A 14,081-nucleotide genomic window follows, 5' to 3' on the forward strand; every position below is an offset into this window, starting at 1 on the left:
GTGAGGCATTCAGGTAATCACACACACACACACACACACACACACACACACACACACACACACACACACACACACACACACACACACACACACACACACAGGCACACAGAGTTTCAACCTTTCATCACCTTTAAAGAGTGTTGTGGTGTATTTCTGGGAGATGGAGCAATGCCAAGGCAATGCTGCTGTTTCAGTGAGAGTTGAACCTTCAGGATGACGCCTATCAAACACACACACACACACACATGCAAACACACTCAAACAGTCACAGCATGCCCGAACCCTTTCCAAATAATAGGGGTAGGATGATCTTAGCTAACAATACTAGTCCAAATGCAAAAACAAGTTCACGCTAAAAGATATTTGTTTTTTTAGTGCCTGAAGAAAGGTTTTGATTGAAACTTAAAAATGCAGTACTTGGTCACTTTAAATAGATCCTTGTCAAAACAAATAAGTCCGGTGATTGGAATCAGCCAGTGTGAAGGCGCTGTGCTCACACTCATTAAAGACTGTGAGCCGCCTTGCTAACATTAGTTGGCTAACTAGCTGGAGGCTGTGCAGCTGTGAACGTGTGAAACATTTTCAAGCCCTACGATGCATCTTGTAAACATTTCCATACTGCGATATCTTCAGTTTGGACCGCAGACAGGAACAGATCGATGTAATGATTCATTGGTGGACAGGAATTAGAGGTAATAAAATAAAAGAGAGATGAGGAGCGAGAGAGCTGAAATATGAGAGAGAGAGAGAGAGAGAGAGAGAGAGAGAGAGAGAGAGAGAGCTGCAGACACAGATACAGTTTGCTCTCCTCATTTGATGCTCCATTTAGCAGGAGCGCAAGACAAACCCATCCCCACTGCGCTGCACACACACACACACACACACACACACACAGCCGTTATGGAGCCATACATACTCACTTATAAAAATAGAAAAAAACATCAAGCTCAAAATAGACAACGTGCTGTTTTTCTAAATGTGCTTCCTTCACAGCAGCTGTGATATGATTTGTATGAGGATACGACAACACAATGCCTACATCGCCTGACATTTTCTTCAGCACTTTAAGTAATGACAAATGATTCTGGAGCATTTCGGTGTGAGGACTTGCTCACAGTCGCAAAACACACACTGGCACTAAAAACGGATTTCCAAAATCATTTTGAAATAAAACATCCTCATTATGGAGGCATTTGGAAGATAACCCCCTGAGATCAAATCCTGCAACTGCTCACATATTGCGGTGTTCTTTTTATTTGTGCAGCCTACATGGAAATCCTGTTGACAAACACCCAAGTAAAAGCATCTATCTTTAAGTGCAAACAGAAATTACTTTACAGTATCACTGCTTTTGATTTGCCAGTCCCTCTAAGGCCAGCTGCCACAGTACAGCCTCTGCACTGTTGTACAGTTAATTAACACCGTCCTCTTTCTTAATGTCTTGATATTTTCTACTCTGTTCTGTTGGAATCTAAAAAACAAAGTTATGTTTCACTCTAATGTTTAGTCTCCTAAAGGAATACCTTGCACTAACCTAGCACTGTTTTTTCAAGAACACTGATGTGGATGAAGCTGCTTTATGGAGTTAGTTGTGAACACGCTGAGCCGGGACATGCAGGCCGGCTCATCAGCCTCAGCGGCACCAAACAGGGGTGACAGGGCTTCAGGATTCCCTCCGGAGACTTTTCATCCCATGAACATTTCCACGCTTTGCAAACTTTGCTTCAAAAAACGATGTTTTTTCTCCACCAGTCACAATCCCAATCAAAAGTGACAGGAATCAATTGTTACTCTTATCTTGCATGTAAACTGATGATTTGCTTGTGAGGCTTGTTAAAGCTCAAACTGTTAGTGAGTTTGATGTAAAGTGGCTGTTAAGGCGGTTTCAAGTAAAGGGAGGTTGTATTTAAACAGACAGCTTGAGTATTATGACAAAATCTCTGTTGGCAGTCTTCAACGAACACATAAAAGTGAACACCAAGAACCCACTACCTTGGTAAACACAGCGCACAGTTTGGCTGATTGATGCACACATTGGGATTCAAAGAGAGCTCTAACTGAACACAAATATTTGTAGAAGTGTGAATGAGCAGAGGTGGCAGGTCAAAACCACACACATCATTTTACAGTTCACGTTTTAGCTGACGCTCTCATCCAGAGTGACTTACAATTAGTGCAACAGTAGAAAAAGCTTATATTCCCGGATTACCAACATTACAAGCAACCAAGAGTAAACAGCAGAGCTGCTGCAAAGGTCAAACCCAACAACACCCACAGCAGCGCCCTGACAAAGTAGCTGCACCAGATGCACACTGTGTCCTTCCTTCCTCTGAACACAAGAAATGTTGCTGCTTTTCGGCGCGAGCTCTTGTTTGAAGACAGATATCAAAAGCCACATTTTTTACTAATGTGAATAGGACCTGTGTTAACCCAACGCAAGCCAGTTAACCTCCAAAAGCGGCAACTTCAGACCCAGATTTTGAAACCTACTTGCCTGTGCGGGGGGAAAAGGAAACGGATCGGGAATGGGACGGTTCTTTCTTACCTCGATGAGGAAGTCGCCCGTCCGGAGCCCCGCCTGCCAGGCCACGCCCCCCTCGTCCACCGACTCCAGGTACTGGAGGGCGGGGAAGGCCGGGGTGGGAGTGAACTCCTCGATGGGCGTATCCGCTGCAGAGCAAAGAGGATAGAGGGGGTTCACAGAGGAAGACACAAAATATTTAGGAACTTTTATGAGCTTACATCCCATGGATTTGCAGGTCATTAAATCAACAAAATCACAATAATACCCAGAAAAACATGAGATTTTTTTCACTTTGCGTGTGTGCGCACGTGCTTAAGCCCATTTGTGTCTATTTGGGACATTTAGTTCAGGATAGTGCATGAGAGGGGAGCAGGAGGGAATAGAGATTGGATTTAAAAAGTAGGATAAAAGGCGATGGAAATGAAAGCGGACGTTGACAAAATGATACACGGTTGTTTATCTGTCTAGCCCGATGCTGGCGCGTTCTTTATCAGGCACATCGGGAGTGTGGACACCATATTGATCCCAGCAGCGCTTCAATGCTATGTGCGCGCAAAGGCTGAACACGTGCACGCCGCCCAAAACAACAACACCATCTCATCCATCATCTCAGCCTCCCATTATGCAGCGGTTTCCTTTTTTCCTTTTGTTCGCAATGTTGTTTTCAGCCTCAATTTAGCACCTATACTACTGTACCGTGGCTCCATTCCCCCACACATGGTTCCAGCCCACCCAGTCTCTCTCTCTCTCTCTCTCTCTCTCTCTCTCTCGCTCTGTCTCTCTCTCGCTCTCCCTCTCTCTCTCGGGGAGGTTAGTAGATATTGCGGCTGGGAGAAACCAGTGGTGACAAGTGACACTTCCTATAACTCATCCTCCTACTGGAAGACACACTCTGCGAGCACGTACAAGGGTTTCATGAGGGCATTTACATGATTGTGATGACTATGTTTCTGTGGGTGTCTGCCTGTATCTGTGTGTGTGACAGAGAGAGAGAGAGGGAGACGGAGACAGAGAGAGAGAGACAGAGACAGAGACAGAGAGAGAGAGACAGGCAGAGAGCAAAAGAGGCAGAAATGCAGGGAGAAAAAGAGGATGTAAGCTTATGTGACAGCTCGAGTATCAGTGCATGTTTGTGTCCGTGTTTGTGTGTGTTTGCGTGTGTGTGTGTGTGTGTGTGTGTGTGTGTGTGTTACCCCCCGTGCCCACAGGATAAGCTCGGCTGGGTCAGTTCCCGGGGTGATAGCAGTGTGTGTCAGAATGACTAGAACATTCCACTTGTTTTTCAAGCCAAATCCCTCTTCCCTCTTCCCTCTCCCTCCATGTCAGTCCCTCTCTCCGTCTCTGCCTCCCTCCCTCTCTCTCTCTCTCTCTCTCTCTCTCTCTCTCTGTGTGTGTCTTAAAAAACAGAAATATGAATATGCTAAATTTACCTCTCGACAGTAACCATGGCGTAGACCAATCGAACAGCGCCACACGGTTGTGGAATGCAGCGTGGATTATGACATGGCTGGAATCGTCATAGAAACCGACGCAACAGCTCACGTCGGCTATTTTTAGAGCCAATCTCGTGGCCTGGTGAAATATCAAACTGCCTGGATAGGCCGCGCGTATCACAACAGACGGTGATGTGGTGGTAAATAAAAAAGGTAAGTAAACGGTGGCGGTCATCGCAAGGCAGGCATCCACCAGTATGAACCAGAATCAATTATATTCTCAGAAACGCATCCGTTGATGCCTTTTTTGCTGTCTGAGGCTAGTGCTATGATGCACTTCTCTGAATTTCATATCATGGAGGTTTATGTCAGTCCTAAAAGGAAGGTAAACTGTGCTATAACACAAATAAAAAGGTGGGTGAGCTGTGTTTAGGTGGGTTTACCCCTCCTGCGTCCCTGATAACAACACATGCCATCACTACATATCTAACATGCCTGTTGACACTGTGTGTGTGTGTGTGTGTGTGTGGTGTGGTGTGTGTGCATGCTTCTCTGTGGGTGTGTAATGTTGTATGTGCATGGAGCTTCAGAGGAGGTCATAATAAACTTGCTTTCAAATAGATTTCTAATGTGGTAACTTATTTTGTAATTGTTTGTGTGTGTGTGTGTGTGTGTGTGTGTGGGGGGGGGGTCTTGGCACCTGAGCATCTTAGCATTACTCTCTGGCTCTCAACCTCACACACACACACACACACACACCTACACACACACACACACACGCACACACACACACACAGAAAGCCTCTATGACAGATCTAAGATGACCCAACCTGCACATTGCCCTACAATAAAATCACACAATATTCTATTTTGCAAGTCAAATATTTACAGTTTTATGTATACAAGTCAATCTTGGCTGCAGCCCAGTTTATGGGTGGATGGACAGATGTGAATGTGAAGTATTAAAAACACAGACACCAAACTAAAAGCTGAAAGTCAGTATAATCCTACCTTTTGCCCCTCGCAGGACGAAGCCAAATCCCTCATTCTCCTTCTTCTGGAGCACCACCGTCTTCTCGTCCACCACGCAGTCACTGTGGAGGAGATGCCGTGCAGAGCGCCCGTTAGCACAGCCCATCATCCGCAGCATGGCCACGGACGCCCTGCCCGACTGGAGGTTCATGCTGCTGGAGGAGAGCTAGTCCGGCCAGGGCAGGGCAGGGCAACCCCAACCCCACCCCACCACCACCCCACCACCCCCTCCTCCTCCTCCTCCTCCTCCCCCTCCTCCTCCTGTCGCCGGCCTCTAGCTGTATCAAACGGTATGACAGCGGCCCCGGCAGCCCGGCGACAACATCTCCAGATATTGAAAAAAAGAAGCAGCGAAGCGCCTCCCTCCCCTCCCTGCTCCCTCGCCGCCGCCGCCGCCGCCGCCGCCTCCTTCAGCCTCCTTCAGCCTGTCAGCCGCCTCTCCTGCGCGGAGAAGCGGGTCGGCAGCGCGGTTACCCCCGGCGGGGAGAGAGCCGCTGCTCCGGCCGGCGATGCGGGAGTGTGTCGTCGAGGGGAAGAAGCGACATCAGGCTGCTGGTAGCGGCTGATGGATCATGATGATGGTGATGGGAGGGGGGAGGAAGGCAGAAGCTGAGAGAGGAAGCAGAGGCTCGGTAGAGATGCGCTGGAGACTAGGTGTGCTGCTCTGCAATGTGCAGTCAGAGTAACGGAACCGATTGGTCGTGGGGGGGGGAGAGGGAGGGGGGTGAGATGGGCGAGAGAGCGAGAGAGAGAGAGAGAGAGAGAGAGAGAGAGAGAGAGAGAGAGAGAGAGAGAGGGGGGGTGCTGGTGTGTGTGTGGGTGAAGTGGGTGACCAGCCTTTGACCAGGGTGACAGCGGGGTGTGAGTCCACGCGACCCCGCTGCCAGATGGATTGATTGTCCCGCTGGAGGGTGGAGGTGTGCGGCTGTCAACCCGCCGGTTCGCTTCAGTGACATTTCTTTTTTCTTCTTTTCCTTTTTTTTCATTAATCTAATCTTAATCTCTTGCTGTTGTGAACGATTTATTTCTGTTTTTCACCGTTAAACAATCAATTGGGCACTCATATATACAGTATATCTATATATCTATCTATCTATAGTTATATACACACAAAACTAAACTAAACGAGCCTATTCAAAATTCATCCAAACCTATGCTCAAGTGATTCCACCTAGATTGGAAGCAAATGTCTTGAGACAGCTAATAACTTAAGTCATTTTTATTTTTTCATAAAATGACTCAGGTGTGTGGAAATGTGCCTATAGGTTGATGTTCTCTTCTGAAGTCCTCCATCTTTTTCTCTTCATAATTGTAAATGACAGAGGTGACAGCTCTAAAGTCAGCATGCAACACTGCAGCTTACACAGCAGACTTAAACAAAATGCACACGTGAGTCTCCCATCACCTCCTAAAACTGAAATAAAAAAATCCCCCAATCTAAACTCACCTATTCAGAAAGCGACTGTTGCTTATCCTAACCTACAGTGTGTCTACGGCAGTTGTGTGTATGAGGAAATCTCAGTACAGTGATAAAGCTTCTCCAGTACAAGAGCAGGATTAGTCAAAAATGAAAGGCACCTCTTGAACTTCAACTTGGCAGTAAGCAGCACTCCCTCTAATCTGAGTGACAATTTCCCTCATCTTTTTAGCGCAGCAGCCCCCAAGAAACCCTCCAACTGTGTTAACCACCACCAATTTTCTCCCCCCCCCCCGCCTTCTCTTCTGCGGCTTTGTGTGTAACATTTGGAATAGTCTGGCATTAAAATACTCATAAAACGGTCTGTTCCTTCCTTTGATTTCATGGGGGAAATCTCGGGCTGGGTTTGGTGCGGCGAGGCTGCTCACAGACTCGCCGTGTTGCGGAGCAGAGAGACGGCCAGGAAAACCAGCCAGGGAGAGACGCAACGCAAAAGGCCCATGATCCTCCTGTGCTGTCCTTTCTCTGCGCTCAGTTTGCTACTCTCAGCCTGTAATGACACCCTTTGTTGTAAGGGTGCATCATTCAACTCATATTAGGTGCGAGGATTACACTGAATAGACACGTGGGATGAGAGAGAGGGAGAGAGAGAGAGAAAGACAGAGAGAGAGACAGAAAGAGAGAGAGACAGGAATAAAGAGGGAGAGAGAGGCGCGACTGCTGTCCTAGCAACAGTGCAGCAAATGCCGAGTTCCCTTAGCAACGCAATCTGTCTAGAGAGGAAGGAGGCCCCCACTGCTGACACACTGAAGGTTATCTCCCAGCATTCCCTTACACCCACCCAAACACCCCCTCACCCCTCCACCCCCACCACCCCCACCCATGCCGACCAGCCGGCCGATAATCACACCTTGATCACCTGAATCTGACACGGTGGCAGCTTCAATAGGTCAGCGCGCCGGAGTGTGCCGGAAAGGAGCTGACAGTTTATCGAAGGTGTCATCTTGTTCAACAAGTGATGTGAGAGGGGACGACGGGCCGAGGCTGCTGTACCAAAACAAAGACAGCCTGCAAGGGATGCACTGCAAAAACATCTCCATCTTAACAAGTCATTTAGTCTGTTACTGAGTCCTCAAAATTTTCTTAAAACAAGTGAAAAAAATCTGCCAGTGGGGTTGGATAGTTTCACTCGTTTCCAATGCAAATCCAACTTGTTTCAAGAATTTTGCAGAATCTGATCTGCCTTATTCTGCCGTGTTTCAAGATATCGACACTCATTTCTTGAAAACTCACAAGTGAAACTGCATTGTAAACAAGTGCGGGGTTGGATAATTTTTCTTGATTTGAAGACTGAACATGAGACTAAATGACTTGTCAAGATGGAGGTTTTTTTGCAGTGTGAAGTGCTAGCTTACCCCGGGGAGCATGCTGCCTCAATCTGGGCTCCACAGTGGGAGGCCAGAGTGTATTTATAGCCAAGAGAAGATTTTCTGGATGAAACGGAATAGTCATTTATTTGTCAGAAACCCACCCTGCTGTCCTCATGAGGCTTTCTGAAGGAGTTTGGGGTGTTGCTCAAAGGCGCAGTGGTCAGAGATGTTTGACTGAGCTGTGACAGAGGAGTGGAGGAAAAGGGCGTTATGGAGGGTAGAAAGTGCCAAAATCAAGGAGAAGCGCTTTCCAACCCCCAAAATGAAGTGAGCAAGACTATCTGCCATTATGAACAATGACCTCCAACTCCTCCATGGCACGCTGTCGACGCAGCAGAGCTCCATCAGTCAGCGTCTCACTCCACTTCAGGCGAGTGTCGGCCGCCACGTGGCTCTACAGTGACGCCTCCGGCAACAGCATCATCAGCAACAGCATTTCGCTTTAGCCAGCAGAGAACTGATGTGTCAAAATCTACATCCTGCTGTCCCATCGCCTCTCTGCAACCTTAGCCACCAAGGAGGGGCAGAGCGCTGACTGTCCTCAACCCAGATAATCTGTTTATCTGTAAATGACTGTGAAAGGCAAAGACTAGTTTCCTCTACCTTCATACCAGTTGTAGATTATTGTGACATTATTTATATGCACTCAGCTTTACGCTTTATCACTAACCTTGGACCATTAACTCATAACTCAATACATTTTTATTCACAAAACCATTATTGGTAAACTGTCCTCTTATTGGACCACTCTCCAAACATCCACCAATGCCTTTAGTCTAAGATCACAGTCCTGCATTCTTCTTAAAGTTCCCACAATCAGAACTGTTTTTGGTGAAAAGGCATTTGATTATTTTGCACCCGGGTCCTGGAACAATCCACAATTTTATTCCCCTAAATCAGTTCAAACAAACTATCCACAGTCTCATGCAAGATGTGTGCCCCTGTTTCTTTTTTATTGTACATATTTTACTATTTTTGTATTGTATATTTTATTGTGTAACCCCTGCTGGTCTCCCTTGGAAAAAAGATTATGAATCTCAATGGGCCTTCCTGGTATAATAAAGGCTAAATAAAAAATAAAATACATCAATGACAATAATATAAAATATGTCATTTATCTATCTGTCTATCTCAAATAGCTTAATTGGTAGTTGCCCTTCATCGTCCTATCAAACACAACATTGGGGACTCGTGGGGGTTTGTGGAAGTATTATTTTCCAGATATGTGTATGCTCCACTGGATGCCTCCATTCCACTAATGGGACTTTCAAAACTATTTTAGTGCCATCCACAGCTCAGTTTATCTTTCCTTTTAACAACAATCTGAAGAAAATCTGTGAGAAAGGCTCCATTAAACTGCTATTTGGCACCTTTTTCCTGCCCATAAACACACAGAGCAGGAAAGTTCCTGCCTCATGCAAAATTAAACGGCACCCTCTGCCAGTTAAAAAACAATTATGAATCTTTAAAGAGTGAAGGAAGAGGCCTTGACGCGAGTGCCTGAGAAAAGTCAGCTTTACAAAAAAGAAAACTAACACGGCAAAATGTTGATATCTGAGGTAGAGAAAAATATAAACCACTAATGGATCGTAAATTGAATTAGTTACGACATTGTTTATTTTATTAGAGAGCACAAAATTGAAATAGCCATACTGTAGCTTGGTCTAATTCCAGCCTTAACAATGAGTTTTATAGGCCAGAGTCTCTGACATAGAAAAGCTTTGTTTTCAACAGAGATTTCACTTAGATCTTTGTTTCTCTTGGATCTCTAGTCTATGCCGCAATTCATATTCAGGCGACCAGCCTTTTGTCGTCGTCCTGGGTGAGGTTTAGCAGAAGAGATGGTTCACCTTGACCCATATTGGACACATAGAGACAAATACTCTCTTCATTGTGCCAAGAGGTCTTTGCCTGTGTGAGAGAGACCTGCCAGAGGAAATCTGGTTGAGTAATGAGGGATATGTCACACTGTCCTTCACAGCCCTAATCACCAACACAGCGTGCAACACACACACACACACACACACACACACACACACACACACACACACACACACGGGTTCACACATTTTACGTCCCGCTGCATGGTACAAGATTTTGTAATACAGTATGTGAGCAATGCAGTGATGAAAATGGACAAAAAGGAAGTCCACCACTTCAATCTGTCCCATCTAGTTTTGCAGTGTTGGACATCTCAGTCATATCAGTGTGACTAAGCAAGCTGGCTCTCAAACCCAAACTGATTATTTAACCGCCGTTACGTACCTGCTCAACAAGCTGTCCAGCAATTCAGCCACCAAGCTGCATCAGGCTTGGTCTAAATGTGAGGATGCTCTAATGATTAACAGTTGCATCCTGTGTGCTTTGCCTGAATAACTGCATGAGTTTTAATCCAAACATAATATAATCGTCTTATTTCTGTGCCCCACTGTAGTTCCAGTGTGGCTCCATTACAGATTGCACTTGCCGGTAAAAATCAATTTACTTGTCTAACATCATTAACATTTTTAATTCAGAACTACCTGCAGACACAGTGAGAATTATGGCATAATTGCATTTTTAACGGTGAATAAACATGGCTGATGTGGCCGTAATTGGTATTAGCATAACGGCATAATGTCAACATGAAATGACGCTCGCTTCCTGTTCATGCACGTGTGTCCACAGATTTACAAGTTTGTGCAAATTTGCGAGCGTGTCGGTGCAAAATGAGCAGGAAACGTCATTCACGGTCATTCTGCAGCTAAAAGGACTAGCTGAGGAAGGACTGTACTGCGGCCTTGGTGCATGCTGTTGTCCATTTTCACGTCTGGGCATTAGGGGTTAAACCTCCACACATGTTCTGCTATGTATACGGCTGCATGCCTGATGATCTTGGATGGATGCCTAATGAGTACAAAAGCCTTATCAGATGCTGGTGTGATCAAACACGACCCTAACGGCCCACAGCCCATTCATATTCATGTGTCTGCAAGGACATTTGGCTCACCTCTGCCACTGATTCTCCCAAATAGGATTTGTTCACAATGGAGAATATACTCCGAGCGACGCACTCATCTGCCAATATGTATCTGATCTCTCTCTCTCTCTCTCTCTCTCTCTCACACACACACACACAGACAGGGGAGAGGTACACATCTATCTTGCTTTCTAATGAAGCCTGTTTTGAAGTGGATGTGACAGCAGGGAAGAGAAGAGAAGAGTGGGGCAGAATAACTTAAGAGCAGAAGACAGGGAGAACCTTGGGACTCAGCGTCAGGTGCCATTATACAGCAGGTTTCATTGAGTTGAAAGGACACCGTTGCATCTGAAATCCTCTTTTCCCACTATTGCTTTTGCTTTGTTATTTTTCCGAAGAACGGAAGAAAGGTTTCTATCAAAAGTTGATTAAAGATAGTGAATTGAACAGACAAATACTTGGTAGGAATCTCTCTCTCACATGGTCGCTTATTGAACTTATAGATATCACACCCAGCTGATCATAAAACTGTACAGTAACACTATAACCCCCTCAAAATGGATTAAAAAAATGGACCTTCTGGACTGAGGTTAGTCTGTGAAAAAGCAGAATGAATCGACACTCCAACGTATATTCTTCCGAATTAAATTGTGTTTCTAGATTACAGACCAAAGGGTCAGAAGGTTTATGTCTTGACTTTTTTGGTAACAAGAGTACTAGCAGCGTACAAATGCATAAATTAAGTCATTTGAAAACGGGCATCTGTGAGGCCTTACCTGGAGGCGTCAAAGCTGTCGTAGGACCCCACAGTGTAGTGTCTGAAGAGCTTGCGTCTGTCAGTGCGGTCCGCTCGGGAATCTGCCAAACCACAGCAGAAGGGGATCAATATTTACATCCCATTAACAACCAGTAACAACATTTACAAATCACTCAGCATTCCTACGCCACTCTTAGGCGTAGGAGAGCAGTTCTGCGACCCTCAGTCTGCTGGATAGTAATAAAGATTACTGTGCTTGACAAACAAAAATTCACGCCATTTATAAGACTTCTACTGCTGGATATGGGATATTTTTATATGAGCTGCCGCCTCAGGAAACAATCTCTTAACATGATAGGGGCTTTGAATTTAAGTCACTTTAAACAATGCAGTACTCTGATTTTTCATCCAGCCAAAGATAATAGCTACCTGTATGTTCAACTGCTACACTGTGTTATTATATATGTTATATATGTTGTGTTCTTATATGTTCTTTGATGTTATCTTTGTTAATATCTGTAAATGTCTGACTCAATGCTCTTACATGCAAGGCAAATTCCTGTAAAAGGCAAAATTAAAATGAAATCTGAAATTAGTGGTTTTCATGGTTCAAATTGGGCTACAGTTACACTCACTGACCTGCCTGCTGACCTCTTCTTCACCGGAAGAGGTCAGCAGCTTTAAAAGGAGAATCCTCCCTAAAACAGAACTCACACATGTATTTCCTATGATCTTGTACAGTTCAGTCTAAATCTGTGAGTATAACAAGTGTCTCTCAAAGCCTGAAACAAGACGGCAAAGACACAACGAATCTGTGATGCCATCAAGCAACACCTTCTGAAGTTGTAATGCATGATTAAGTATGAATAATAGTAATGAATAAGACTTTATAGACACTGGGACAGCGCCCAGTGTGTTGTGGGATACGGCTCCATTTTCTGGTATGAAATACAGATCATGTTTATAAAAGCTCAGCCCACAAAGTCCACTAATAATGGCAATGCAACTATATATAATTCCATCTTATGTGCCTTGAAAAGAAACTGACTTCGAGTCCTTGAATATGATGAGACAAGACCTTGGAAGTCACTGGAGTTGATGCACATGTAACAGAGCTGTGGCCAATTCAATTCTAGACACATTCTCTGATGTGATTTCCGGTCTTTTGGTGCAAATTTTTCAATGAGTCCCCTACCACATGGCAAGTGATGAGACTTCAAATATATCTGAGAAGCTAAATTAAAATGTAATAAATATCTAGAGATAATTAGACATATAAAGACAATCAGTTATGAACTTAGGAACAAGAAGCACAAAAGCTTAGATAGCATTTTGGGTGATGGTACAGTATCTTCATGTAGAGGATCCTTTAGTTAGCAGTAATTCATATATCTGAGATGAGTATTTAAAAAAAGATACAGTGGGTGGCAATATTGGCTGAGAAATGGAAAAAAATAAGAGACTTGATTATCTAGGCTGCAATTCCTACAGCTATTTGTGACATTGTGAAGGTAAAGGAAGGGTTAATAAAAGCAGAAGCAAAGCAGAATAGCAGACATGGACTGAGTTGAGTGTCCAGAATTTGAAAGGGCTTTTGCATCACAAAACTACGTGCACTGTCATCCATTTGCAGGGTTAGCGATATTCAACTTAAAACAAAGACAAACGGAGTATGATTAATACTACTTTACTCTTTACTGATTGTGATTTTTTGGTTGAACTGTCTGGAACTGGCCACACTGATGTTAGGTGTGTGAACCCTGTATTGACCTGATGGGTCAAAGAAGAAGTAGAAACAGTCCTCAAAACCAGCAGTGTTCACATGTGAGAAGAGATGAGTTGAAGAAATACACATGTACTGCAACATAACCTGAACCAAGGACAATTCCTGACAAACTTTCAATAGACATCTAGAGAATAGTGTCTCTCATATTACACTGATGGGCAGTTCACAACATGTAGGCTGCATTTGGCCCCTAAAGAACTCTCCCCATGTCAATGTCTTCTCTTTGCGTACTAACTATAATCAAACGACCTTTAAGGCCGATCAGATCAGATTAAAAACCTTCCCACAGTTCCCTTCCTTCCTCTGTCTCCCTCTCTCCATATTCTGCTAGGAAAGGATGTGCAATAATATCGAAACATATTATTTTCATGGAAAAGGATTGTCAAAATTGATGGGAATTTGTATGGAAAGTGCACTTTACACACATGGACACACACACTTACACACACAGACAAACAGCCACACACAACCTTTCGAATGGTGTTTCCTCCTGTTTTAGCCGTTCTCGTCCATTTGCCCTCTTCAGCACCGTCTCCTCCTCTCTCTCTCTCTCTCTCTCTCTCTCTCTCTCTCTCCCTCACTTTTCTTCCTTTCACACACTCTCTCACACCAGCTGTCACACTTTCACAGAAACTCCATCTCCTCTGATCCCGCTTAGATCCTGCCATCTTTGCAGGAACATTTGCTTTTGGTTTTTTTGCCTGATTCTACGTCCGCACACAGTGTCAGATCGGAGGAGGTAG

At 44.7% G+C, this 14,081-nt stretch overlaps 1 protein-coding gene across 1 annotated transcript in view; it reads right to left on the reverse strand.

Moving 5' to 3' along the window:
• shank2a (SH3 and multiple ankyrin repeat domains 2a) overlaps nucleotides 1-14,081 on the reverse strand; it is a 122,023-nt gene that overhangs the window by 37,022 nt on the left and 70,920 nt on the right. The window contains exons 13-15 of the mRNA XM_071913996.2: nucleotides 11,572-11,653; nucleotides 4,969-5,051; nucleotides 2,546-2,670 (exon numbers count right to left, since the gene is read on the reverse strand). Of these exons, the coding sequence (XP_071770097.2) occupies nucleotides 2,546-2,670; nucleotides 4,969-5,051; nucleotides 11,572-11,653 (290 nt within the window). The remainder of the gene's footprint in view (nucleotides 1-2,545; nucleotides 2,671-4,968; nucleotides 5,052-11,571; nucleotides 11,654-14,081) is intronic.

Source organism: Centroberyx gerrardi, chromosome 1, assembly GCF_048128805.1.
Source record: "Centroberyx gerrardi isolate f3 chromosome 1, fCenGer3.hap1.cur.20231027, whole genome shotgun sequence".
Taxonomy (NCBI): Eukaryota; Metazoa; Chordata; class Actinopteri; order Beryciformes; family Berycidae; genus Centroberyx; species Centroberyx gerrardi.